The following is a 13,933-nucleotide window of genomic DNA, read 5'->3' as shown; positions in this document are numbered from 1 at the left end:
CCCTGGTGTATTCCCATAAGGACTGTAGGGTTTGTCGCGCTGGTTTTAGCTTCCCCGTCATGAGAGAGGGTGCCCAGATCCACAGCTGAGCTGCACTCTGGGGCTGTGGGATGCTCAGAGCAGTCATGTCATGGAAGAGCAGGGCTGTAGGGGAGGGTTTTCTGTTCCCTCTGGCCAGCTGAAACCTCTTCAGGATGCAAGACCTGAACAACTGGTCCATGGAAAGTAGAGTTAAAGGGTGGTGTTTGGCTGGGCGCACTGAGCTCTTTCATACTGGACATCCTATGGGCCTGATGCTCCCATTGCCCTTCGCTAAGCAGATGGCAAATGCTCTCTCCCCAAAGTGATACAGCATCTGGTTCTCCCAGTCTTGTATCGTTAGTGTGGCCAATTGTACAAGGTAAGGTCACAGCGAGCCCCAGAAGATCATGCCAGACTCTTCTTTCTAGCCCTTCCTCATTCATTGTCTCCCATTGGAGTCTGAGCCTTCATTGGCTTGCCCAAGGTGGGCTGGCAGGCTCAGCTGATCACAGCATTGTACTGGCTTCTCTCCTGTCAGGTGTGATCAGTAACTGGACGGATGAGAACCGCATCCCACCTTGCACCATCTTCCAGGCATTTAAGTGCTACCTGGACATCACCACGCCTCCCACCCCACTGCTGCTGCAGCAGTTTGCCTTACTGGCCACAAGCGACAAGGAAAAGAAACGTCTGCAGGCCCTTAGCAAGGTAAATCCATACGTCTGGTTGGCAGCCTCTTCCTAATGTAGGGAAGTTTACTGCCCATGCTTCTGCTTAACTTTAGACAGTGATAACCAGAGAAAGCCCCCTCCCCGAGAGAGAGAGAGGGCTCCCTCCTGGTGAACACTCCACCTCTCTATCTGCCTCCTGAATGTCTTAGGATGAATCTGGCTGAGAAAAGCAGCTTTTTCTATGTAAACTGCTGTCAGTGACTTGCCTTCTCAGATCCAGAAGCAGTTCATACCGAAATGCAACCTGTGGAAATTACATGTCCCCAAGATGCATCCTTTCACCCTGATCAACATGGTCCCCCCCCCACTGGCTCCTTACCCAGGGCTACTGACACAGTTTAATGGGTTAGTGTCTTTGCACTGCTGTAGCCCCCTCAGCGTGCTTTATGCTCAGTGAATTTAACCTCGCAGCTCCTTGTCTTATGAAGGAGAGCTCTCAAATTAAGTGACATGCCCAAGATCACACAGGGAGTCTGTGGCAGAGCTGGGGATTGAGTGTACGGCTCCTGACTCGCTGTCCTGATCTCTAGACCCTCCTTCCTCTGAAATCAGAATGGGTGTCTGGCACCACTTCTGCTGTGTCTGTGTAGGAGAGTCTCTCAACCTGGGATCCCTTGTGATTGTGCAGCACGTGCAACTTATAATGGGAGAAGCTTGGAATCCACAGAAGGCTCCATCAGGAATGTTTGAGCCCTGAGGAGCAGACCCTAGGATGGGTGGCAATCAGAGCTAAAGCCCTGGGTGTCCTAGAGCCCTGTGAGAGGCAGTCACAGCCACACGTCCTGGCATCCCCAGCCAGAGCTCTCTTTCGTCTGCTCCATCCTGCCGTGGGGCCCGCGTGGTGCAATGTGTCTGGCTTAGAACAGGAGCTCACCCATCCTTTCCCTCCCGTGCTTCAGGGCTTGCAGGAATACGAGGAGTGGAAATGGTCCAAGAACCCCACCGTGGTGGAGGTGCTGGAGGAGTTCCCGTCCGTGCAGATGCCCTCCACCCTGCTGCTCACCCAGCTGCCCGTGCTGCAGCCTCGCTATTACTCCATCAGCTCCTCCCCTGACATGTCCCCGGACGAGGTGCACCTCACCGTGGCCGTGCTCTCCTACCGGACTAGAGGTACCGTGCCAGCAACACTGCAAGGGGCTCATGGTTTGCATGGTGGCGCCCGGCTAGAGCCGTCCCATAGCGCTGAGCTAGGTGGACATGCAGGCCCCGGACAGTGTTGAGATGGGGCCCTCATCTCTACTTGCATTGTGAGTGATGGCCATTAACGCATGGGGGCACGTGTGAGTGTTTTGGGGATGGGGGAATCCCTCGTTAAAACCTTGCTGCCTGTTCATGCGGGGCTCTTTCGGGGTAGGGCTTGGGGGCTGTGGCAGCCAGAGGCAGCAGCAGAAACCGGCGGCTTTCCAGCTCTTCCAGGCCGCTCTGTACTACGCAGCACAAAGGCTGCATGCGCTCGTCTTGGCTGCCTCACAGCAGTGGGTGGTGGGGAGAAGAGACTCCAGATCGGCCCCACGGTGGATCAGCCAGGCCCCGCACGCAGGCATGTGTCTCTCCTGCTTCCCACCTCTGGGCAGCTTATAGAAATGCTGAACGTTCATCTTCCACGCAGCACCCCAGCCTGCTTGCGTTGGCAGGAGAATATCAGTGTGGCACAGAAGCCTATTGCCATCTTCTCAAGGCATATGGGAGGAACCCTAGCTGGGGAGGGGGTACCTGGTTTATAAACCTCCAGCAGGAGCCTGTGGCCAAGGTTTCTTTGCAAGCACTCACCCAGCTGGAGACAGCTCTGAAAGGTCCCATTTGGCCCTCAGCAGAGGGAATATCTTAGGGCCACATCAAAGTCACAAACTGCCATGCTCCAGCCAACAGCACCTCCCTGATGTTTGCCTGGGAGAAGCCAGCCCATGCTGAGTGCTGCAGTGGTCCAGCTCGCCCTGAAAAGCCGAATTGGTCCCAGGGACCACCCAGTGCCTGGCCATTCTGACCCTGAGTCACAGGTTGGCTGACGTTGCAGTGAGGACTGGGGGAGGTTTGGGCAGAGCATTTTGCTGGGTGCAGAGAGGTAAATGGTCAGGGCATTCTGCAGCAATCCATTCAGCAGTACTGGGACAGGTACAAACCCTCTCCTCCTTTCCTCTCCTAGATGGGGAAGGACCGATACACCATGGGGTCTGTTCTTCTTGGTTCAACCGGATACAGGCTGATGAAGTTGTGCCCTGTTTTGTAAGAGGGTGAGTGGCATGTTCACTGCATGTGGAGTCCCTGAGAGCCAGGGAGGATTTAGACCATTCCAAGACTGACTGATCTGTCGGCTATTCACAGCAGAGAGCCCCTGAATCCCTGTCTGTAGCCTGCCATGTGCATTCACAGCACTAACGGGGATTTCTACAAATGAACTGCCCCCTCACCCTGAACGGGGGAGGGGCTGAGGCCCTGTTCCGTAGAGCAGTCTGCAACAGCACCGTACAGACCATGGGGCGGGGTATGGTACCCGACGCCCCTGAACAGCCGGGGTCACAGAAGAGAGTGCGGTGGGGACTGTTACCATGCGCTCTGCTTCGAACGCCACTTTTTGCCACCACCTTCCGCACTCAAACGTCTGCGCTTGCATGTCTGAGCTACGTTTCTACCCCCGCAAGGATTTCAATGACCCAGCCTGGGCTTTGTCCCATTAGGGGCATCACTAACTTTATAACTTGTCTGTCCAGAGCTCCTGGGTTCCACATGCCACAAGATCCCCAGGTTCCCTGCATCCTGATTGGCCCAGGTACGGGAATCGCCCCGTTCCGGAGCTTTTGGCAGCAGCGGCTCTTTGAGATCGAGCACAAAGGTGGGTCTGAGGGCTTGAGCCTCTGGTAAGTAAGGGGGCGAGCGAGTGCCTCCACAGCAAAGCCAAGGGTAATACCCCTGCTGAGGGCATGTGATCATGTCGCCCTCCAGCGGCTGGTCCTACTGAGGACCAGAGCCTATTACTTGCAGCTAATAGACTTGCTCTGTTAGCTCCAGGGGTGGGCACTTGTGTGTTCGGTGCTAGAGGCGTCCAGCTGAGTGGCAGATGGCTGCTGTGGTGTGTGCGTATGTGTAGCCGTGGCTGTGTTTTGCTGACCGTGACATGACCTATCATAGAGCTAGATTGACATTTTTCCAATGGCCTTTTTTTTTTTTTAAATGAAAAATTTCATGAATTCTTTAGATTACACTTCATTCCATTTTTCCTGGTTTTTCAATGAAAAATTAAAAAATGAGTTAAACATTTTTTATTGCAAAAACAAAAAAAAGATATATATATTTTCTTAATTTCCCACCAAAAAACCCTGACCTATTTCACCCAGCGCTAGTTACTTGGGACCCTGGATCCATGCGCACGGCTCTGAGGGGTTACACAATCTCTCCAAGTATCTCCTCTACCCTTCCCCCTCTGCCATCCACTGTCCCAGGGAACAGAGCTACGTATCCAAAATAGCCTCCCTCAGAGTGCACAGAATGGCTGGCAGTCGGCGAAGAGGGAATCCAAGCACAGCATGTGTCCACTCCGCGCAGGAGGGTGTGCGCGAACCCAGGCTTGGGACCCGGGGTGCAGGGGATGGTTTCCTGACTCACGGCCATTCCACCTGTCTCTGCTCCAGCACTGAAGCCCTGTCCGATGATTTTGGTCTTTGGGTGCCGACAGTCCAAAATCGACCACATTTACAAAGAGGAGACCCTCCTAGCCAAAAACAAAGGCATCTTCAAAGAGCTCTACACAGCCTACTCCCGGGAACCAGACAAACCAAAGGTAACCCTGCTATGCCACCTACATCCAGCCCTGAGTTGCCGTGACCAGTCTAACGCAGATGGTGAGCGGAGCTCCGGCATCCCGAGGGCTGTGGATTCTCCCAGCCACTTAGGAGAAATGTCAGACCTCTCATGCACGCACCTGGAGGGATTTGCCTGCACTAGTTTTGAAGACGTGATCTTGGCTCGAGCTTTTCACAGCTATGTGGGCCAATGAAGCTCCCATTTAAGAATCCCCAGGGTGTTCCCTGCTTAAAGGAAGCAGCAAAGACAATGTCAGCATGATAGCCCTCAAACTCGCTAACCAGCCCTCTCCATCTTGTTAATGTCCACGAGACCGAAAGCCACTTGTGGACATTAACAGTCCTCTGGCGCCTTCCCCTAGCCGAGTACTGACCGAGTACAGGGCCTTGGCTGAGTCCCGCTGTGTCTCTGCTTCCTCCTGCAGGTACAGTCACACCAGGAGCCTGCTTCTCAGGGGTGCTGTACAGCTGGGGAGTTCCACTGACTTCAGCTGGAGTTTCTGGCGCTTAGCACCTTCCAACATGCAGGCCCTGATTGTCTCCAGTTCCCTTCCCAAACAGCTGTGCAGCATTGCCATGCGTTGTTAAATGGCTGCCGTGTTCCACCCCAGAGGTGGCTGCCCTGCGCCGATGGGTGGAGGGGTGAAGTGACATGTAAAGCTGGGCTGGGCCCTTTGGGAGCTGTGGGCGCTGTGCAACGTCCATTCCTGTCTCCCCCAGAAATACGTGCAGGACGTGCTGCAGGAGCAGCTGGCTCAGTCGGTGTACAAAGCGCTGAAGGAGCAGGGAGGCCACATCTACGTGTGCGGGGATGTCACCATGGCCGGGGATGTCTTCAAGGCCATTCAGCGCATCGTGAAGCAGCAGGGGCAGCTGTCCGTGGAGCAGGCCGGTGCTTTCATTAGCAAGCTGAGGGTGAGTAGCCCCTCCCCAGCCTGCCGCAGGGCTCCACGAAAGCTTGGGCCAAGGGTGTCGGGGCTTCCTCTTGAACGGTCACAGATGAAGGGATAATTGTGGCCACGAGCTCTGGGAGTGGTCAGTAGGCACCATCCCTTCCAGCCTCCTGACCCGACCTCGTGGGCCCAGGCTCTCTGCCCAGGTAGCTCAGTCCTGTCCTACCGACCCTCCCAGGTCCCTCACTTGCCAAAGGAGCTGGGTGATGGGTGAGCTACTAGAGGACCAGGCCCCTGCAGCAGCCACAGGGGCCTGGGACTTGCCTCAAATCTGTAAATTGGCAGAATGGTTCTTGCTGTTACCGGCCAGCCTAGGTCCAGCACAGGGAGTGTGTCTGAGGGAGCAAGTCTGCGCAAAGACCTGGTTCCTGCAAGAATTCTTGTCCATAGGGGGACAGCTTCTTGGGGAGCTCTGCTTCCGCAGATTAACCCCGTTAGCCTTGTCCACACTAGCACTTCACCCACTGCTGGCCTAGCACTGGTGCAGCTCCAGTGCCAGTGAAATGCCAGTACAAGCTGCAGTTCTGGGTCCGTTTGCAATGCTGGCTCTACCCAGGAGATGTATCTGGAACAGTAGGCAATATTCAGCCAGCTAATAGCCTTTACCCACCTTAATGACAGGTTTCAGAGTAGCAGCTGTGCTAGTCTGTATTCACAAAAAGAAAAGGAGGACTTGAGGCACCTTAGAGACTAACAAATTTATTTGAGCATAAGCTTTCGTGAAGTGAACTGTAGCTCATGAAAGCTTATGCTCAAATAAATTTGTTAGTCTCTAAGGTGCCACACGTACTCCTTTTCCTTTACCCACCATGCATGTTATTTACCTATCTAAAAATTGGTTATAGCATCCTCGCTGTAATAAGCAAATATAACAAATCTATGGCCACCTAGCACCTTCATGGTTGTCACGTATTGTACAATATGGCCTTGCAGATCCTACTGCTGCATAAGTACAGGCCTATCCCACTTGAGCTAACAGGAAAGCTTTTTCTAGTTGTTAGCAATATAGGGCCTATGATATACAGTTAGGCGGTTCTGATTCCATTCAGTGCATGGCACTGGTACACATGCATTGCAGTCTGTTCACTATGCCAATGTTCCTGTTAGGCTGTAGTGCAAGCTCCAGTTCCCCTGGACTTTCTCTCTCTTTCTCTATCTTAAGGCATGTGGACAAGTAGCCATTTAGAGAGGCAGCGCAGTGTAGTGGACGCTGGACAGAGTGCCAGGAGACCTGGATTCTATCATGGCTCTGCCCCGATCTACTGGGTGATCTTGGAGAAGCCACTTTCCCCACTCTGTGCCTCAGTTTCCCCTTGTAGGCTTATCCTTTCTTGCCTATTTAGCATGTAAGGTCTTCGGGGCAGGGACTGTCCCAAACTGTGTTTGCACAGCACCTACCACAATGGGGTCCCACCTCAGCTAGCATCTCTAGGTGCTACAGAAATACCATAAGAAATTGTGACTACACTCTTCTCCCGGTGCCATGCCTCTGCTGTCCTTGGTTTCAGGATGACAACCGATACCACGAGGATATTTTTGGAGTCACCTTGCGTACGTATGAAGTGACTAACCGCCTTAGATCTGAGTCAATTGCGTTCATTGAGGAAAGCAAAAAGGACACGGATGAGTGAGTTGATGTGCTTATTTTAACCTGCGCTATTGTTTCTTAGACGCGCGTGGGTTGTGGAATAAAACTTGGAAGGATCCTTTTATTTATTTGCATGTATGAAGCCAGTAATAGCAGAGACAGGAACAGGCCTCTGATCTGAAAAGTAGAATCAGACAAAGCTGCAGTACGGTTTCTTTGAGAGAACGATCAACTCAGTGGGCTAAATCCATTCCAGAAGGAACTACCCAGGTGAATCTGACCCATTGTATCCGCGCACACAGCCTTGGCCATTCCACAAGCCCCTGGCACAACAGACAAGCTAGAGAGCGTGAGTGGGCAGGCACAGCTGGAGCTGGTTGAAAATTTCCCGATGGAATAAAGTTCAGTGGGAATGTGCCAATTGGACGGAATTGACTTGTTCTGTGGGAATGTGTCAATTTTGTCAATCGAAACCAGACCAGCCAGCTGTCAGGCTCCCTGGGAGCCTCAGCTCTCCAATGCCTGGGCTGCGCACCTGGTAGGGGGGCAAGCTTGCCGGCTACCCAGGGAGCCAGACGGCCAGTTCCCCAGCCAGGGGAGCTAACTGAAGACCCAATCCCGTTCACACTGAAACCAAATGGCAGAATACCCACTGGGATCCAAGGTGGCTTTACTGGCTCCATGCTGAATCTCAGCTGGCTGGTGGCCAGATGTGCTGATGGCGTTTAAAGGCTAACTGTCCCATGCCAGTAAGGGGGACTGCTGGGCTAAGCGTGGAAGGGAGTATTGGTAGCTAGTCCATTCTCCTCTTTCCCTTGCAGGGTTTTCTGCTCATAACCAGAACCCCTTGCCCCAGACGGGATGCCAAACCAGTTGCAGCGGCAGCCGCCCCCCTCCAGCTGGAGGGTGCTGGGTTTTGTATTTACACGGACACGGCGGCTCCTTTTCTGCAGGGCCTGCCCACGGAAAGTGCTCTGTCTCTCGTCCTGTCGTTGTGTCCCGATGATGATGGTTTCCCTTTCCTTTCTCTCTCTGTCGTCCTGTGGCGGTTTCTTTTCACTCCTTATTTCCCTCCTCGGAGTCCCCCGCTGAAGTGCGATGGCTTTATAATCCACAGTGGCTCTTACGAAACTACGTTTCTTCTTCTCTCGGTCCAACGAGGGTGTTTCGCGGCTGCATGAAATCACCACCTTCGTGATCATCTGCATTCGTTGGTGTCTGGGGGGATGGGGCTGGAGGGGGGGGAGCTGGCTGTTCCGGATCAGGCAGTGAGGACTGGAGAGACCCCTTTCCCCACCTCAACGTGGAACTTGGCTGAATCGCTGCATCTTCCTCGCTTTGCTTTGGCCTCTCCCGGCCTGGCCCATGTGGATGGAAAGGAAGTATCACCCCCTTTCTTGCTGGTGATGGAGGCCCCAGAGCTTTGTTTTTTTTGAGGGGTGGAGTTCATCTGTGTTCATGGGTAACAATTCACCTAAGTGAGCTCTGTGCTGTTTGTATTGTCAGTCCCACGCCCCGCCCCCCCTTGCCTAGTCCTCTCGTGCCTGTGTGCCCTGTGCTGATCCTGCTGCTGCAAAAGTCTTCACTGGCAATGTGCAAGCACAGCATGTGCAGACAGGTGTTTCTGCAACAGGGCAGCCCGTGGATGCTCTCTGGTCACGGGGAAGCACAGGGTGTACTGCCCACTCTGCATCCAAACCTTTCCAGCCTCCGATGGGAGTTAAGGGTAAATGTGGCCAGCCGGCATGAGAGGGCTACAGGTTAGCTGAGATCCCTGGAGGAAAGATTTGTGAAGCGGGGGGGGGTTGCGTCCTGTCACTTCCCTGGATTAACAGGGCGCTGGCAGTGGGCACGAGTCGTCTCCAGCAAGGCCAGAATATGTAAGGTGACAAGGCTGGGAGGCGGAGTAGCTCTGAAGCCATCTCTGCCCAGGTCCAAGCAGCACCTGCTTATAAAAAGGTTGATAGTAAGCCAGTAAGTAGCCACTCTATGGGGTCTGCTACGGCCATTTCTGACCCCATGTAACGCCCCCTTCAATGAGTAACAATTACCTTGAATACTCAAAGCATGGCAAGTCTGTCCTAGCGCAATCTTGTGAGATGTCCTTTCTCAGGGGCGGCCCCCCAAGGAGCTGCAACGCTCTCGTGGTGCCAGGCTGGCTGCAACAGGTGCCTCCATGCTGCAAAAAAACCCAAATCCTCTCCATGCCCACTCTGCCTGCTGCACACTCGGTGCCACCATTCAAACTGCACAAGGCCTCTGGGCCGGGAGCTCTCAGGAGAGAGGGGGAGCAAGCCCAAGAAAGAGGCACCGGTGCTGTCTAACACCAGGCTCTGAGGTGCTGACCGCTCAGATCCACTGCACAAATCCAGCCCTGCGAGAGACTCTAACAGGGATGGCTACCATCCTGGCAGCCCCGAGGTCACTCCCCTTTTCCAGGTAGAAACTTTGCGCCCCCCCCCTCCATGCTGGCATGCGCTTGCTCTTGCTCGCTCGTACGCTCGCTCTCTCTCTTAGGCGGAGGGGCTTTCTCTAGTTGCCAGGTTCTTTGGGGGTGTTGGGAGCCGTCAGTCCCTTCCCCCACCTGCGCTGTACATAGCCATCTACTGGGGCTAGACTGCAGGCAGCAATAGCAAACTGGTGCCTTCGGGTAGGCACTGGACCCCCTCCTGCCGCCAGCATAGGGAGTTACCACCAAGGGGTCAGGACTTGGGCATGGCAAAGGGAGAAGGTCCCCACAACCGCTGTCACCGAGGGGTTGTTTTCAGAGACCAGGATCTGCCACTGACTCCCCCAGAGCCAAGCTTCTAACAAAGTGAGTCCAGCCAGGTCTGAAGTCTCCCTCGGCCTAAGTGCGACTTGGCAGCTGGGTTGCTTGCCTTCAGCTCACGTTCACTGGTCTCACGCTATACGGTGACCACAGGGTTGCTTTGGTTTTGCTGCCTAGAACCTCCAAGGTTGGTAGGCGCTCGCGTGTGCTGCCTACTGCCACAGCAACGTCCCTGGTCTTTACCCGCCCTGACTACCACAGATGGATCTGACCCAAAACCCTGGGCCCAGAGGTCCCAGAGCTTCGGGAAAGCTCAGCTCCAGGCTTTTTGCTGCCCCAATCCATCTCTTCGGAGTGTATTGCTCAGCGAGCCTGCAGGACCTTAAATAGGGACATGCACAAATGCTGCCACCTTGTGGTAATTTGCATGCACGCTGTTCTGTGAGGGTGGCCCAATGTGTTGCCCTATGAGGATGAATAAAGATCCCTGGCTAAGCCCCTGTTCGGTTACAAAATCACCACTGTAGCGTGGTTACAAGTGACATGGTTCAGTTTGCAGCAAGGACTGTATGTTTGCACCCGCCCTGCTGTCTCACAGTGTTTGCCCCGCAGTGCGTTCTGAACAGCTATCCCGCAGTGCATCTGCAAGGACTACCGGGCCCAGGGGCCATGTACACAGCGCTGCTCATGGAGAAATGGATTCTGGGCTGTCCCACTGCACAGAGTGAGGGGGTGAAAGAGACCAGCCCGACTAGGGAAAATAGAGGCTCCTGTCTATACTGCAAACCCCCAAGGTGCACCAGCTTAGGTCCCTGGGAGGGGGCAGGTGCGGTTAGCTGCCGCGATTACTAACCAGGTGGTATGCAGGCATAAACCACATCTGGAGCCATCAGTTCCATGTGCTGATTACAAAGTCTGGTCGCTGTTGTGTAACCGGGGCTAGAGCTCTAGCCAGTTGCAGGGAGCTCTTTAGTGGGGCCGAGAGCTCAGGCAGGCAGCGACCCTTCCAGCTGCATGTCCTGGTACCCTGGAAGCTGATGGGAGGAGAGAATGAGGAGCGCATCAAGGGCAGAAGGATGCCTTTGCTAGAGATTGTGTCTCACAAATCTGTGTAGGGATCCAGTCCCTGGGGGCGGGGGAAGAGATGAGAGATCCCTTACTCCACCCTTCCCCATACACACACCATCCCAACACTGGGGAAGTTTGGATCCGGATCCAGCTCAGAACTCTACGGCTGACCTTCCTGTAAGGTGCCAGAGCAAAACCCTGCTTCTCCCTTTAACCACCCCACACAAACTGTGGGGAGAGTTTGAATTTGGATCCAAACTTTGCTCCAGGCCCATCTTTCCTGGAAATATCAATGCCACCTGGAAGCAAAGGAATGCCCAAAGAAATGTACTTTACCCCTTCCTCTTTCCGCCTGTGTACTTCATGTTCATTGCTGCTGTTCATTTTCCCATTCAGTCCTGTGCTCCTGTGACAGCCCCGCTCTGGAATTAGCTTTGCAGGTACGGATGCTCCCTGTCTGTATCTGACTAAGAGGCTGGCTTTGGCAGGATAGGTTGTGTCTCCTCTTCCTCCTGTCCAAAATACCCATGAGCCGCACTAAAAAGCACAGCAATGGAGGAGGCATGGCATCCAGATTCAGCCTCTCCCCTCGCTAAAGGCTGGAATTTCCCCAGGTGCCTATTTAGTTGCAGAGGTGGTGTCCTTGCTGTGGCGTCCGTGAGCTAAGCCAAATACATCAGGCCAGATGCTAAGCTGCTGCAAATCTCTCTAGCACCAATGAAGTTGCTCTGATTTACCCCAGTGGAGGATCTTCTTCAGGGGCTGCTGATATTCTGAAAGGGAAAACTTTATGGTCTACACTAATGGTGCTACTACCGTCAGGCTACACAGGTGTGGCTATTGCTAGAGTGAGATCTGTTGCTGGGTTTGGAATTGTTATTATAATTTCTTAATTACTCACATAGTTCCCTAGAGGATCATGGTCCTTCTCAGAACAGATAGAGATGGGTGGTGCTCAGCATGGCCCTCATTTTGTTTCTGCGGGGAGTTTCAGCACGGGCATCAATGCGAGCACAGTTAAGGCCACGCTGAGTGCTTATGAAAGCCCATCCCCAATCAGCACTGTTTATCACCTGCATTGAGATGGCAGAATCTCGTGAGGTACTAAGGACCCCCAACTTCCATTGGCTTCAGTGGGAGACGGGGCAATCATCATGCTGCAGCATTGGGCCTGAGGGCAATAGCAGTTACAGTCATAGAATATCAGGGTCTGACAGGACCTCAGGAGGTCATCTAGTCCAACCTCCTGCTCAAAGCAGGACCAATCCCCAACTAAATCATCCCAGCCAGGGCTTTGTCAAGCCTGACCTTATAAATCTCTAAGGAAGGAGATTCCACCCCGTCCCTAGGTAACCCATTCTAGTGCTTCACCACCCTCCTAGTGACATAGTGTTTCTTAATATCCAACCTAAACCTCCCCAACTGCAACTTGAGACCATTACTCCTTGTTCTGTCATCTGCCACCACTGAGAACGGTCTAGATCCATCCTCTTTGGAACCCCCTTTCAGGGAGTTGAAAGCAGCTATCAAATCCCCCCTCATTCTTCTCTTCCGCAGACTAAACAATCCAAGTTCTCTCAGCCTCTCCTCATAAGTCATGTGCTCCAGCCCCCTAATCATTTTTGTTGCCCTCTGCTGGACTCTCCAATTTTCCACATCCTTCTGTAGTGTAGGGCCCAGAACTGGACAGTAATTATAGCTTTGCATGCACCAAGCCGCACTCACCCGCAATGCATTATTCCCTTGTAATCTTGTTCCAAATCTATCCCAGGCTGTGGGATTTCAGCTCTGGCTTCTCTCATATAACTACCTTTATTTACTAAAACTTCCGGGGTGATGGAAAAAGCTAATGAGATCGTGGATTGAAAGCGTTTCGTTCCAGGACTGAAATGGGCTCTAGTGGGGTCAGGGGTTTCTGAGTTTTGCTAAAGCTATGATGATGGCATGTGACCTATTTACACATCACAGCACATGCTTCTCTTCTCCCTGCTGAGACAGTATTACAACAGGACACGGCCTGGACTCTAAAATGCCCCGTGCGGGTACTGTTGCCTATAAGGGCCAATGACGAGAAGCTGCAAAGCTAATTTCAAACACAGTCGTTTATAGACTCTCTGCTGGTGAGAGCTGCTCACAGCGAGATGCTAATCACACAGGAAAGTACCTTTCTTTCTCATTCGTGTCCCAAAGTGTGGGCCAGATTATGTGGGCATGACTCAGAGGCAGTAAAACCAGCTGTGTATGGCTCCCCCGCTGGTTTAAGGGATCCCACAGGCTAGTTCTTTACAGCAGCTTGCTCTGAATCACCACTGAATAGAGTTAGTTGGAAAATGGTCTATATGTGGGGGTGGGACTGGGTTTTCATGGAAAATGTGGATTTTGTTGGGTCCTGTTGGGATCCAGGAAGTGGGTGGGCGGAAATTCAAATACTGAAAACTGAAATCTTTGGGGTTTGAGGCATTGTTTTTTTGACGAAAAATCTAAAATTTCCATGGAAAGTGGGCAGTTTGAGCCTCCCCCTTCCTCTCCCCCCACACAAAGTTTAGTCAAAAATCAATTCTCCAACCAAAAAAACAGCTCTGACAGAAAATTTTCAACTAGTTCTACTTGAAAATGTAGCAAAACAGACAATAAATGCAGCAACCCCTGCCCCATCTGCTCTGGAGTTTACCCTGTGTTTGAAAGAATTAGGGTTTTTTTAAGTTGTGTGTTCAAAAAATGTAAAAGTTTGTGTTTCCACAAGTGCCAACCAACAAGCAGCTTTAGCTTTACTAATGAGGTTCCAGACATTTTGCATGTGTCATCGATTCCAGGGTGAGCTGATTGCACCCATCCAAGGCTGTGTTCGACTCTGCTAAAGAGTGCTGAGTTCATAGCAGAATCCAGTCACTTCATTTCAAAAACAACTGCAGCTGGTTGAACAATGCAAAACCAAAAAATGGGGACATTTTTGTTGAAATTTTTCATTGACATTTTAAAATTAGACTGAGTTTTGACCAGCACTT

The 13,933-nt window shown here is 52.6% G+C and overlaps 1 protein-coding gene and 1 long non-coding RNA gene across 2 annotated transcripts in view; one reads left to right on the top strand and one right to left on the bottom strand.

The window, feature by feature from the left end:
- LOC122456758 overlaps positions 1–11,079 on the bottom strand; it is a 25,287-nt gene extending 14,208 nt beyond the window's left edge. Inside the window, exon 1 of the long non-coding RNA XR_006275795.1 lies at positions 10,964–11,079. This is a non-coding gene — a long non-coding RNA (uncharacterized LOC122456758). The remainder of the gene's footprint in view (positions 1–10,963) is intronic.
- Positions 1–13,933, top strand: part of NOS1 (nitric oxide synthase 1) — an 88,040-nt gene extending 74,107 nt beyond the window's left edge. The window contains exons 22-29 of the mRNA XM_038373629.2: positions 560–729; positions 1,652–1,862; positions 2,896–2,983; positions 3,461–3,582; positions 4,379–4,527; positions 5,270–5,464; positions 7,011–7,129; positions 7,912–13,933. Coding sequence (XP_038229557.1) covers positions 560–729; positions 1,652–1,862; positions 2,896–2,983; positions 3,461–3,582; positions 4,379–4,527; positions 5,270–5,464; positions 7,011–7,129; positions 7,912–7,927 — 1,070 coding nt within the window. The 3' untranslated portion in view covers positions 7,928–13,933. The remainder of the gene's footprint in view (positions 1–559; positions 730–1,651; positions 1,863–2,895; positions 2,984–3,460; positions 3,583–4,378; positions 4,528–5,269; positions 5,465–7,010; positions 7,130–7,911) is intronic.

Source organism: Dermochelys coriacea, chromosome 15 (genome assembly GCF_009764565.3).
Source record: "Dermochelys coriacea isolate rDerCor1 chromosome 15, rDerCor1.pri.v4, whole genome shotgun sequence".
NCBI classification, from domain to species: domain Eukaryota; kingdom Metazoa; phylum Chordata; order Testudines; family Dermochelyidae; genus Dermochelys; species Dermochelys coriacea.
The sequence above is the reverse complement of the archived record's forward strand: the minus strand, read 5'-3'. Positions and strand labels throughout refer to the sequence as shown.